Source organism: Lacerta agilis, chromosome Z (genome assembly GCF_009819535.1).
Source record: "Lacerta agilis isolate rLacAgi1 chromosome Z, rLacAgi1.pri, whole genome shotgun sequence".
NCBI classification, from domain to species: Eukaryota; Metazoa; Chordata; class Lepidosauria; order Squamata; family Lacertidae; genus Lacerta; species Lacerta agilis.
Genome location: NC_046331.1, coordinates 6,071,703 through 6,085,732, shown reverse-complemented (window position 1 = coordinate 6,085,732; position 14,030 = coordinate 6,071,703). Strand labels below are relative to the sequence as shown.

At 44.7% G+C, this 14,030-nt stretch overlaps 1 protein-coding gene across 1 annotated transcript in view; it reads right to left on the bottom strand.

Annotated features, from left to right (window-relative positions):
* ASTN2 (astrotactin 2) overlaps positions 1-14,030 on the bottom strand; it is a 627,871-nt gene that overhangs the window by 45,630 nt on the left and 568,211 nt on the right. The window contains 1 exon segment of the mRNA XM_033137815.1: positions 2,169-2,310. Coding sequence (XP_032993706.1) covers positions 2,169-2,310 — 142 coding nt within the window.

The window sequence follows — 14,030 nt, the reverse complement described above, 5'->3', positions numbered from 1 at the left end:
GTGCTGATGGGAGCCAATGGTTGTGGAGTTGGCTAGAGGTGCAGAAGGAAAGTATTAACAAAGCCTGAAAAGTTTGCCAATGGTGGTAGATTTGCCAGTTCACAGGTTTAATTGCCTTTGCGGTTCCAACCAAGAGGGGGAAATTATTCATTCCAACAATGGGTTTTAATTATCCGAGGCTGCTCTGATATTATCCTATTGTTTTCCAGGGTTGTCCCCCACCGCTTCCAAACATCTTTCCAGTCTAATGTTTCATTCTGTACTTCATGTCTTAAATCTTAAGCAAATTAAAGCACTCTTCTCTTCCATCAACCCCCCCACCCCCGCAAATATTTTACCAGGCAAGTTGTAAGAAAAATGTTTCGCATGCAAAGCAATGGTAGTCACAGCAGAAGGCTAATGCAGGGGGCCATATCTCTGGACACCTAGATTCCTGGGCTCGTTTTCCAAACACCAGAAGTGCCCTGCTAGATCAGACCAGTGGCCCATCTAGTCCAGCATCCTGTTCTCACAGTGGCCAAACAGATGCTTCTTGGGAGCCTGAAAGTAGGACCTGAGCACCACAGCATTTTCCGCACTTGGGATAACAAGCAACTGGCATTCAAAGACGCACAGACTCCAACAGGGGAGGTAACCCATTTTAGTAAGAGGGTTGTCCAAACTGACAAAGCTTAGCACCCAAGGCACTACTGAGCTGAAATCCATCCTCACCTTGCAGGCTGCAAACCTGGCAGGTGCATTTTAGCAGTTTTGGTTGAAGGAGAGGAGTGATTTGAGGTGGAACAGAAGTCCCACAGACTGGGTCCCTTCTCTCAGGAAAGACTACAGCCAACAAAAAACTGGTGCTTCCCTGATCCAAACTAACAAGACAGCCCAGAAGGATGCCGCAGTCAATGGTCTCAACGGTCACTAAGAGCTCCATTCAAAACAACATACCCCACATTCATTTACTGGCGTAAATCGTCTATGACCAACATGAGCAAGCTGCTTGGAGGATACATTAAGAAAGTATCCAAATCAACACAATCAGATGGTGTTAGCTGCCTATATGCATCTTTGAATCTGCCCAATCTGTGGCATTAAATTTAGAAAGGATATGAATGATTTTTATTTGTAGAATGCAATGCAAACTGGTCACCTTGGCTCTCCGGGGGCTCTCTTTATTATCTAACCAGGGCTAACCCACCCATGAGGCAAGGTGTGGCAACTGCCTCAGGTGGCAGGATCCATAAGACAGCAGATCCTGAGGTAGATCTCTATTCCCCGCCCCCCCCCCATTTTCCTGATTTAGATTTTCACTCATCCCTTCTTCCCTGGCAAGGAGAAGAGAGTGCCGATTTGTGGTTCTCCTCAGGTGCCAAAATGTCTTGGGCCAGCCTTGTATCTAACTCCTAACTCAATGGCTCTTCACTACAGAAAAGATTTATGATGGCTGGCATTCTGCAGATGCAGTGATGGCAGAGAAGTAAGCTTTCTTTGCCGCCATCATTGTCACATAGTAAGTCCTATATCGGCTTTCTGTATATGTTCAGTTGCAATCATCACAAGCTTTCCTCCATCATTGGCCATTTCACAGTCTGCAGCTCTCTGGAGTACCAAGGAGCTGACTTCACTGTGATTGGATTAAGAACCTAAGGGAACAATTGTATTGATAGTTTTAGTGTTAAGTCTATTTTATCGTAAGCCACTTTTCAGTTTACTTTGAGGGGGGGAGTGGTATATACATTTCCAATTTAAAAAGCAAGCGATAGGGCAGTTGCTTGCCTTCAGCCCTTTGTTGCTACTGCCATAGATAAAGTGGTTGTTGGTCCCACTGGGACTGGTAGGGGGGAAGGCAGGGAGGCCAACAGTAGGTGGAGCCAGAGCAATGGCAGGCAGAGCCAGAGACCATTAGAGGTACAGGCAATTAATATTGCCTTTGTTCACATGTTTCTCCCTTCTACAAAGCTGGGACAAGGAGGGAGAAGCTGAGAGGAAGCACCACCCCTTGAACTAGTTGTCAATAAGAAACAGACAGATGGTGACTGGCTGAGGGCAGACTGAGGTTGGGTTGGGCAGTCTCCAATCCATACAGACTTTGAAATGCCAGAAGTACGGTAATGCGAGTGCACAAGACACTGGATGATCTTTTCCCCCATGCCCCATGACTCCCACATCTCCTTCCTTACTTGTACAATCCATCAGGCTCCAGACACTTGAAAATGACAGAGTAGAGGCTTGTGTCAGGGATATCTCCATGGCTCCTTCCAGCAGCCACACAGGCAGCTCCAAGACCAGAGAGCAAATCATCAGCAAAGCTCAAGGACTCTCCTGCAGGCCAAAGAAAAGAAACACCTGTGAAACATTCATTTATTTACTTGACAGAGGAAACATATACATGTGGTGGAGGAAGTGGTGAGGAGCTGGTTGTTGTTGGGTTTGTTTTTTTCTCCCCCATCTCCTGTAACTCTGGAACCTGAGGTCAAGCAGCAGATCAGGACTGACAATACAAGGGACTTTCCCATACACTGAAGATTGGAATTTATGGAAATGGCTTGCATGAGTGGGCAGGTGCTGGCTATCGGCTTAGATGGCTTTAAAAGAGGACTCTGCGAAAGCTGTGTGAAAGGGTAGTAGCCAAGTGGTGTAGCGTGTGCACTTTGCACACATAATGTCTTAAGTTGCTCAGGCAAGGCTAGGAAAGACTTCCTGTCAGAAACCCTGGAGTACTGTAGCCCACCATTGCTGATTTAGGCTGCATTCACATGATAGTTTATTCCATTTTCACGGCGTTTCCTTAACTGTTAAGTTCTGCATTATATTCTATCTTTAACACAATGTAAAGGCTACTTTTGGGAACAATACAGTGCAAGCAGAGTGCTCCTTTCAATGTTATGTGCTTCCTGAAAAATAAATTGGAATGGAGACTCAGTGGAGATGTGATATGGAAGATCAGTAAGGTTCAGCTAGGCCCTGAGACAATTCAAAAAGCAGTTGAGGGGCACATGTTTGCATAAACAAGTGTTGGAAAGTGGATTTTATATAAAGCAACTGTCAAGCCAGTCCCCCCTCCACCCTTTGCATGGCTTTGCAAATGGTCAAAAATAACTTTTTTGTATGCAGGAGTACTTCTGGATCACGCCCTGTGTTCTTTCGGCTTCATATATAAACTGGCAGCTTCCAGAGCTGGACATGTTAGTGGCACAGTAGGACTGCATGTTGAGGGAGAGAACAGTCAGCATTTTGGGCATCCTGGAGTAACAAGAAACTCATTCCTTAGCTCTGAACATCTATTGTGAGTCAGGCTTTGGCTCTGACAGCGAACAGCAGAATGGCTCTTGTGCCTACCCTCCTTTCTTTACTTTATTTTCAACCTGATCAAAGACTCAAAAGTGCATAAGAAATGCCAAAGTCTTTGGTATAAAACACGCAAACCAGCCTATTGGTGTGACAAACCAGCAATCCGTAAAGCCAGGAGCTGATTATACAGGTGATGACAGCGGCAATAACAAAACAAAACATGGACAAACCAACATTATTTTCATAAAAAGGCACATGCGGGCAACAAATTTCTCCTGCCAGAGGAGAAACAGAACATTTATTCTTTCCCAAAAGGCAACGTTAGTCATCTTAATGCCTCTTGCAAGTCCCCAAATGGAACCACGGCTATGCTGTTTCCATCACACCACTGTTTGCTCCAGCAGTTTCTAGAAGCAAGTCTAGACCAAAATTTGGGAGTGGCAGAAATGATTGGGCTGAAGAGTGATGCCTGGAGAATAGGAAAGGGCACTGAGGCTGCATACTATTGTTGCATGTGTTGCCTTTATTTCTCTAGAACTGGGTGGCGGGAGCCTGTGGTCCTCTAGATGTTGCTGGACTCCAACTCCTATCAACCCTGGCCTTGCCGACTGAGGCTTATGGGAGGTAGAGTCCTGACAACATCTGGAAGGTCACAGGTTTTCCATCTGTGGTCTAGAAAATTGATACTGGCTCCAGTTTTGAGTGGGCTCTTGGCAAAGATTTTCCTGGTGCGACCTTAACCATGGAAATTACCTGGTGATAACTGCCATGATGGATGGCATTGCTTCAGGGCATTCTGGTAAATTTAAGTTTGCATGCTGCTGCTAGGCACAGGTGGTAGAGGGCAGATGTCAGCACCTCTGGTGCCCTGGCAGATGGCCAAGGATGCCAAGAGCTGATACTGGGCCTAAATACTGATCATGGTCCAAATGTAGGATAGGCTGCATACCCTACAACATTTTTCCAATGGAAATAGGGACGTCCCATTCCAGAATGATAATTTTACTGTTTATATCCCACACATCTTACTGGATTGCCCCAGCCACTCTGGGCAGCTTTTGGGGCAACTCAGTAAGATGTGTGGGGTATAAATAGTAAAATTATCATTCTGCAATGGGATGTCCCTATTTTCGTGAGAGAAATGTCAGAGGGTATGAAAACACAGGTTTTTTTCATGAGAAACAGCAGGACAGACATAGTTTGTTGATTGTGGCTAACTTTGTGTGTACACCAATTCAAGAACCAGTGCTGGGAGTTACTCTAGCAAATAGGAGTGTATACATAGCTTAAGTCCTGCCAATGAAGTAGGGTGGTTGGGGGGAAATCCCCTCTTCTTATTATTATTTTTCAAACACTACAGTATTTTATCTAGCTTTTTTCTTCATTTGAAATTTAGAAGCAGCAGTGAGATTAACATGATGGCCACAACTGCTACTACTATTACTACATCAGTAATAGCAAGCCATCCTTTGCCTAACACAGTGGTTTTCAACCAGTGTGCCGTGGCACCCTGGGGTGCCTTGAATAATGGTCAGGGATGCTGTGGGCAACACTGGCCTCTGTCCCTCTTTCCTTCCCTCCTGCCTCTGATGCCCTCTCACGTCTCTGCTTCCAAAAGGCTTGCATAGCTGTTTGTTGCAGCAGCCCTGGCTACAAGCTCTGCAGGCAAATGGTGCCTCTGGGGCTGGTCGGGGGGGGGGGGGAGCTGGTTGCCAGGAGCGGAGACAGCCGGCATAAGCAAGCAAGTGGGTGAGGGAGCCTAGCAAGCCAGTTCGCCAGCCCTTGCTGTTAGGAATGGACAGACAAGTGGGAGGCTGGACAGGCAGGCAGGCACTGTGCTGACCTTTTTTGTGCTTGCTGTGTGCAAGGCCCGTCTGGAAGCTGAGTGCCCAGTGCTGAAGGGTAGCCTTTCCACCATGCAGACCTGGAAGCACCCACTGATATTACTGCTGCCTGCCAATGTAAGGTGCTGGCCTCACATTCACCTTTGGCCAGTCTCTGTTGGGCCACTATGGCTGGGTGGGGCCCTTGTGGGGCAGTGTGAGAAGGCACCTCTCTTTGGGTGGGAGGGGGCAGCTCAGAGACCAGGGGCAGCAGCAGCAGCTGCCCAGAGGAATCCCAAGGAGAGGGGAAAGGAGGCTGGGGGAACACTCCACAAGGGAGGGTGTTTGAAAAAGAATGAGAGGCTGCCAGCTCTGCAGGCAAGAGGTGACATAACTGGGCTCCTGACCCCCACAGGGGTGCCACAAAAAGAATATAGTCGGTCAAGGGAGCTGTGGACTCAAAAAGGTTGAAAACCTCTGGACATAATGAACTTAAGGAGAAAAGCCTGTATGGATAAATAAATATATTGGTGGGCCTGACACAGGCATGATCAAATTTCAGCCCCCATGGAGCTGTAATGGAGAACAGGCACATACCTGCATTGGGGAGGGGGAAGGGAGGCTCTCAATTCACTCTCCATCAAGGAAAGGAAAACACAGCAGAATTGTCAAGAGGAACAAATAGGCATAAATGGTGGGGACTGGGAGGGTGGAAGGGGGAGGGGCACTTAGGATTTCAGCCCCCTCTCCCTCCCCCAAATGACAGCCCTTTGTGAGGTGCAAAGGAGGGAGCAGTGGAAAGGAAGGTGAGTAAGAATTGTTTCCATTTTGCTCCTGCCCAGTTTGGTTCTTTCTTTGCTCAGGAAACACCTGGCCTTAGGAGATCCATAAAAACATGTCACATGTGGTGTGTGTTCATTGCACCCTTCCCTTCTCCCAGTTTTCCACCTCAAGGTGTTAAGACTGGAGGGGGGGATTCTGGGGTTGGGCGCTTGCTCAGACTAGCCCACTTTGCCTTGAACCTTGCAAAAATTCAGTTCCCAGGCTGCAGCTCTGGATGGCAAGTCTGCAGTGAGAGGCCTGTTGTGAATTTATAGAACATGCACACAAAGGCTGTGTACATACTCTACATTTAAAGCACATCCCCTCCCACTAAAGAGATTTTTGGGAACTGTAGCTTACCCCTTCACAAAGCTACAGTTCCCAGCGTCCTAAACAAGCTACAGTTCCCACGAGTATTTGGGGAAAGTCATGTGCTTTAAAAGTATGGTGTTTTTGTAGTCAACAAAAAGGGGGTATGCAAAGGGCCATCTAGTCCAACCCCTTGCAATGCAGGAATCACTGCAGGGGGTTGGACTACATGACCCTTTGGGGCTTTTGCAACTCTACACTTCTATGATTCTACAATAACCTGCAAGGAGGAAATTCAGACTCTGCTATTGTTAAATTATTACATTTTGCTCCACCTCTCCTCAAGGAGCTCCAGGCATGTTTCTTCCCCACTTCCTGCCAATTTTAGCCAAACTACATACACATTTGTGGGAATGGACTGGCGGTCACTGACCAGGACAAGGACCTTAGGGTCACAGTGGGTAGCTTCATAGAATCGCAGAGTTGAAAGTGACCCAAGGGTCATCTAGTCCAACCCCCTGTAATGCAGGAATGTCAGCTAAAGCATCCATGACAGATGGCCATCCAACCTCTGCTCAAAAACCTCCAAGGAAGGAGAGTCCACAACCTCCTGAAGGAGACCGTTCCTCTGTCCAACAGCTCTTACGGTCAGAAAGTTTTTTCTCCTCTGATGTTTAATCGGAAATTCCATTCTTGTAATTTGAAGTCTCTGGTTTGAATCCTACCCTCAAGAGCAGGGGGGGGGGAACCCAATATTGTTCCCTCTTCAATGTGACAACCCTTGAAATATCAAAAGATTGTTTTTTTTAACCTAGAATGTAAATGGAGTAAACAATAAAGAAAAGAGGAATAAGCTAGAACATGTGTCATTAAAACAAAATTTAGATGTGATTTGCTTGCAAGAAACAAGTTTCGAAATGGCATAAAAGAGTATTGATAAACAAAAGATTGGGAGTAGAATTTATAACATCAGATAAAAAAGAGGGGTTGCAATTTATATGACCCAAATATGACCTGAAGCAACTTTTTAAAGATGAACAAGGAAGAATGATTGGAATACAGATAATAACACAAGGAGAAAATACGGTTTAATTGGAATACATACACCAAATGAGAGAAAATCAGAATTTTATAAAATACTGCAAGATGTTTGAATTTATGGACCAGAAGATAATCTTAATGAGGGACATGAATAGGGTAGTCTCCATTGAAATGGATAGAATAAATAAGAAAAACTAATTCAAATGAGGGGAGACTACCCATAACATTCTTTAAGATGGTAGAAAACTTTGATTGATATATGGAGATTTAAATATCCATTGGATAGAGAGTACGCTCTCTCTCTCTTTTTTTTTCCAAATCCAATGATTCTGCCAGGAGAATCAATTCTGCCAGGATTAATGGGTAATCCAAGGAATTATCATTAAGAACAAAAAGGGTTGAGATACAACCAAGGACACTTTCGGTTCATAATCCAGTATTATCGGAGCTAAGTGGTGAAAGAAGTCCATTATTTAGGTGGAGATTAAATGAAAGATTTTTAGATTATCAAATAATTTTAGATAAAGCTGAAAAGACTCTGAAAGTCCTGAAGAGACTGGAGGCACAGTGGGGCTTTGTTTATGCTGCTCAGCCTCCCTGCCTAACAGCTGATTGGTGCGGTAGCACAGCAGCAGCAGCCACTTTCCCGCATAACCTCCAGCCTCCTGTTGGCCCCAGAGCTTCAGCTCTAGATATTTACAGAGGGATTAGAAGTACTAAGAAGGCATCATATATTACAGTGGAACATGCAGAGGTTATGTATATTTTTGAAAAATCACTGGATCATTAGATTTTTGTAAAATAAAATGGAGACAATGATTTGTACCCTCCAGATCAATAGTTGAGATTCCTGCATTGCAGGGGGTTGGACTATCTGACCCTTGGGTCCCTTCCAACTCTAATATTCTATGATTCAGCAAAAGCATCTGTGACAGATGGCCATCCAAGATGCTGTCTGGCTCCAAATTCCATCAACCCCAGCCAGTCAGGGGTGGTAGGAGTTGCACACCAGCAACATCTGGAGGGCCACAGGCCCCCACCTGTTTTATTCCCTTATGATTTGAGCCTGGGTATTCCCAATCCTTGTATGACCTCAGACCATTTAACTGCTCCTTCCTCTGGTGGTCCTTTGAGCAATGCTGCTTAAGTATTGCCTAACAGAGGAGTAGGAGAGCAGTCTCACGTGCCTCCCAGCCCTTCTCCTTCAACTCCTGGCCTTCTGTCACCCACATAGGCTGCATTTCGCTCCTCACTTTCACTGTTTTATCCAACCTTGTCGCTTTGCCTGCCTTGGAGTAAAAAGAGATTTCTGTTTTTTCCATAAAACTGGCCTTCAAAGAAATGAGAAAAGCAGGGCCCCATCTAGTAATGTTGAGAGCTCTAGGGATGCCTTCCCGAATGCCACAGACACAGGGAAATTTCTCTTCTCTGTGCCTTATGCATGGTGGTCTGAAAGCTTGCGGAGGGGGGGATGGGTTTGTAGAAACTTTGCCCCCCTTCATTTCGTTCCTTTCTTTGCCTATTAAATTCCAGTTTCCTGTCTTCTCATTCCTGACTGGCCCCCACCCACAGAGCACCCTATATTGATTTATTTAAAGACATGGGAAAAATATTTAAATGGAGAGGAAAATGGGAAAAAATGCTTCACCCTCTCAAATGCACAATGAAAAGTTGCAAAAAGCTTTTTACCTTGGAAAATTTTCTGTTGAGTTTTTCCTACTGTTTAATCCCTGCTTTGAGTTACACAGAAATGAGAAAGCACATTTAATAAGGTTCTAATTCATACCTAACCCATAGCCTAGTTTATTGTTTTACATTGTGTGTGTATGTGTACACACACACGTACCTACGTATATACACAAACATACCAACCAACAACGAAGCTATGACTCTACCTGTGTTTAGCAGTAACTGATTGTTTCAACATATGTTTAAACAAAACAAGGCTTTGGAGGCCTGGCTGAGGTGTGATTTAGGCCAGGAGGCGTAGTTTTCCTTTCAGATCCCTTTGTAAGAAAGAAAGAGTCTGCTTAATTAATGGAGTGCAGGAACCAGTGAACAAATGTCCCAACTGTCCGGTAGAAGCGCCCAACCCCACACATTGCTAACATGTTGCATGCTCCAAATATTCAATTTTACCTAAAAAGGAAAGTAAGAGTTCACATTAGGGCACTGAACATAGTGGCCAGGTGCACACCAAATCCAGATCTAGGCCAGAATTATACTTCCAAGTGAGCATCCTGAGGTCAATTGACAACATAGTTAGTCTCCTCAATGGGAAATGGAGGAGGGTGTGCCTGTGTCCTTTCAAATCATTCCCTCTGTGTACAGTGGTGCCCCGCTAGACGAATGCCTCGCTAGACGAAAAACTCGCTAGACGAAGGCATTCGTCTAGCGGAAGGCTGCCCTGCAAGACGAATTTGTCTATGGGGCTGCCTCACAAGACGAAAAATTTTCCGATTTTTTTTTTTTTGTCTAGCGAAAACCGCGGTTTGCATTGCCGCTTCGCTAGACGAAAAACCCGCTAGACGAAAAAACTCGCAGAACGAATTATTTTCATCTAGCGGGGCACCACTGTAGTGGCGGGGTGGGGTTGGGAATCACAGCTGAAGCCACAGAACTCCTGTCCCCCATACCAGTCTACCAAAACTTGGGGACAGTGTGGGGATAGCCAGCATCTGGGACGACCAGTAATCCCGGAGTTCCTGCTCCCACTGGCCGTGAAAGGGTCCGCTGGCTATGAACCTGAAGGTAGTTGTCGTGAGTTCTGAAGGTTTCCGAAGGTTTCTGAAGGTTCCGGAGATTCCTGAGGTTTCCGGAGAGGAAAGATAGGCAAAGCTAAATAGTGGCCAAAACTTAGAAGGCCAAATAAATGTTTTTGAAATAAAATGAAATAAGACTAAGAGACTGCAGTCAATGGTGAAGTTGCACTCTACTGCTCTGTGCAGCTTGGTTTCTCTTTTGGTTTCTCTCCGGCTTGTCTCGCACTGATGTTCTCTCTGGCTTGTCTCGCGCGTTCTCCACACCGTTACAGAGAGCAGGGGCTATTTATTAGGAAGTTAAACATCGTCATAACATTGTCAACAACCAATCACAACGTTGTTTCTAGGCTAGTTTCTGGGCGGGAAACTCTTAACTGATCATTAATGAGGCTAAATTGGCGCGCTTTGCCCCCAGTGCGGAGGGATCCAGGCAGCAAACCTCTGCCGGATCCTTTTACCTTCCTTGCCATGCGTGGAAGATTACCTTAAAGCAAACAGGTGCAGGAGCACCTTAAAACGTATTCCCACAGGACAGGAAAGTGGGACAAATACACACACTCCACACGCCCCCACCTGAACTCTGCAGATGGGGAAAGCAGCCACTAGGGTTCTTCTTCAGTGAGCAGCAGTGAGTTTTGGGCCCACAAATTTTACTCTCACCCCACTCCCTGAAATCTGGTGTGGGATTTTGTGGTGAAGAAGCTGAACCCTGAAAATTCTTAACAAAAATTTAACAAGCATCCCTCCATCAGGGACAGATTTAAACAACAACAACAACCACCACCACAACAAAAACTTCACAATCAAGTTACCTTCCCTGCCAGGTTGTTAAGAAGGGACGGAATGACCTGGTTCTCCTAGTTTCTCATTTTACATTTAGTTTTCCATGCTTGCACATCCATGCAATGATTTTTTTTTAAATTTTCAAAATAGTCTCATGAAAATTCTTTGGCATTTTAGTGAGAATTTGTCCTAATAATCGCAGTTTGATTACCATTTTGACTGATGTACACAATTTTGCAAGCAATGTCACTGAATGCGATTCATTTCAGAATATTTTCACAAACACATTCATCGTTACGAACACTTTTACTGCACTTAAAACATGAACTTCTGTAAGCATGGTTTGGTTCAAGGACTGCACTGCACAATTTTAGTAACCAAATTTCCAAGAATGGATGTGTTTCAGTACACATATTGTTGCAGAAAGTGTGAATTTGAGAGATTCACTTTTATATGCAAACTGAATCAGATTTCTCCCCCATCCCTATTGCTAAGAGACTTGTACTTTGAGCCTGGAAGGATAAACAGCCACCATGCATTATGAAATGGTCTGAGGACCTTTACAGCCTTTTCTACATTTGAACATTTTCCCTATTTACGTCAGTCTTACGTAGACACCTGGATCGTGTATATCAAGTTACATGTTTTAAGATGGATGTACTTGTTAAGTATACAGTCATACCTCAGGTTGCGATCACTGCAGGTTGCACGTTTTCAGGTTACGGACGCGCCGAACCTGGAAGTACTGGAATGGGTTACTTCCGGGTTTCAGCACTCGCAGAAGTGCTAAATCGCGCTTTGTGCGTGTGCAGAAACGCCAAATTGCAATCTGCGCATGCGCAGACATGGTGCTGCGGATTGTGAACGCTGCGGGTTGCAAACGTGCCTCCCGCATGGATCACGTTCACAACCCGAGCATCCACTGTAATTGTTTAATTGATACTGAAATGGAAAATGGCAAAATGCATATTACCAAAAAAGTTCAACATGGGGAAATTCCACTGCAGTATTCTAAGGGACTCTTTGAGTTTTAACTGAGTTGATAAATAACTGTCGGATGCCCTCGGCTCCAATACTGAATGTTTAGCTTTGAACATGTGACAAAGGTATCACAATGCAAATCACCATTTTGAAAGGGAGTTGCCTTCGGTCTTTATTCTCAGTAAGGATGTAAATGAAGCTCTCCTGGAGCACACAGGCTGGAATGCAGGCTGTGGGAAGAAACAGACCTCTGCTTCTAGGTCTGTTGGAATTATTTCATTTTTTGTAAGGTTCTGAGCCTGTCATATGTCTTATGAAACTGTTTGGATGTATCATTTGATGTTTTGAAGAAAGTTCTGCAAGTAAAGTTTTAAACAATCTAATGGGTCTGGACAATATTTCATTTCAGAAGGAGCCAGTTTTTATGCATCCAGACGCTTCAAACTGGGCAATATTAATATCTGCAATAGTACTGATGGTTACTGTACCCTTAATACGAGTTGACACTGTTTTCTCTTTCAACTTTTTTGTCTCTTTCTCTGTTTTTTTCTTCTGTCAAATTTGAAAGGGTTTTTTTTTTTTTAAGAACTTTTCCTGCTAAATAAGGATTATGGACAAGGCAGTAAATATAGCATACCCTCTCAGGAGGACAAATCGGGATTCTACTCCTCCCCACCCCGGCACCACCCTGCCACTGCCACCTGCCTGCTGCCACCTACCCGTTTGTTGGTGCACCCATGACTACCCACTCGCTTTTTGCCACAATATAATTCTGGCAGCTCTGTTATAGCTGCCACTGCACTCTCCATACTTCAGGAAGTGCGGGGTTCTGGAAGTATGGTGGCGGCAGCAGAAGAGGCCACAGAGGACGCCATTGAGGCAGTGGCTGTGGAAGGAGCCAAGGTGGGACAGCTGGGATTGGAGACAGAAGCCAGGGCAGCTTTTGATAATCTGGGCTGAAACATTCAAAATGGGAGAGTTGGTTGGTATGAATACAGTCCATGTGACTGGAGTTCTTAGAAAGAGAGAATATATATCTTCAAAAGAAGTTGGACTAGGCTTGGATGCCATTGTTTCTAAATTATATCCCTTTGAAATCTGAAAGTCTTCAAAGATAAATTAATCATTCTTGTCAGAGACCATCTAGACTGGCAGCTAAGTTATGGAATCTACTGGGATATGATGGAGTTGAAGGACTGGGAAGAAGGAGTTTATTTATAGCCAATGAGTGCACAAAAATAAATTCCTTATCTGGTTACTTTAAAAGCCTTTAATCCAAACCAGGGGTCGGCAAACTTTTTCAGCAGGGGGCCGGTCCACTGTCCCACAGAGCTTGTGGGGGGGGGGGAGACTATATTTTGAAAAAAGAAGAACGAATTCCTATGCCCTACAAATATCCCAGAGATGCATTTTAAATAAAAACACACATTCTACTCATGTAAAAACACCAGGCAGGCCCCACAAATAACCCAGAGATGCATTTTAAATAAAAGGACACATTCTACTCATGTAAAAACACGCTGATTCCCGGACCGTCCGCGGGCCGCATTTAGAAGATGATTGGGCCGGATCCAGCCCCCGGGCCTTAAGTTTGCCTACCCATAATCCAAACCATGAGGAAAAGGCATCTGCATAAACCAAACTAGGAATTCAAATAATAAAAAGAGGGCAGAAGATAATGCTCATGGGGCACATGCAATTTAATGGCGAAAAGCCTATGTACGTATGTTTATAGCTGTACCATTCCCCTTATGAGTGATATTCAGGGTGTCAATCCTTCCATAGCTAAAACAGTACCACCCACCCAAAATCAGGAGCATTCAACAGACCTGAGGATATCTCTAGATTTGCAAATGTTACACCCCCCCCCAAAAAAAACCTTTAGAAATAAAGTGTTCTTTGGTGCAGAGGAGTCAGAAACCTCCCCTCAAAGACCTCACAGAGGATTGAGCATGCTCTTAACATGCTAAGTGTTTGGAGGGGGATGCATAAAACAGCCGTGGAACTGAGTGTCCTAGAACAGCACTCTCAGCACTAACAACCTTTTGCGCTCACAACTCCATAGTGTTTCACTTTTGGAAACTCGTGCTTAAAAGATTACCATGTTTGCTGAACTAGATTGCAGAATGGCTTTACCATCACCTACTACCTTTTCCTGTGGGAATATGCTTTGCAGGTGCGTTTGCACCTGTGGTTATTTATGTTTATTTGTGGTTGTTTGTACTTGTTT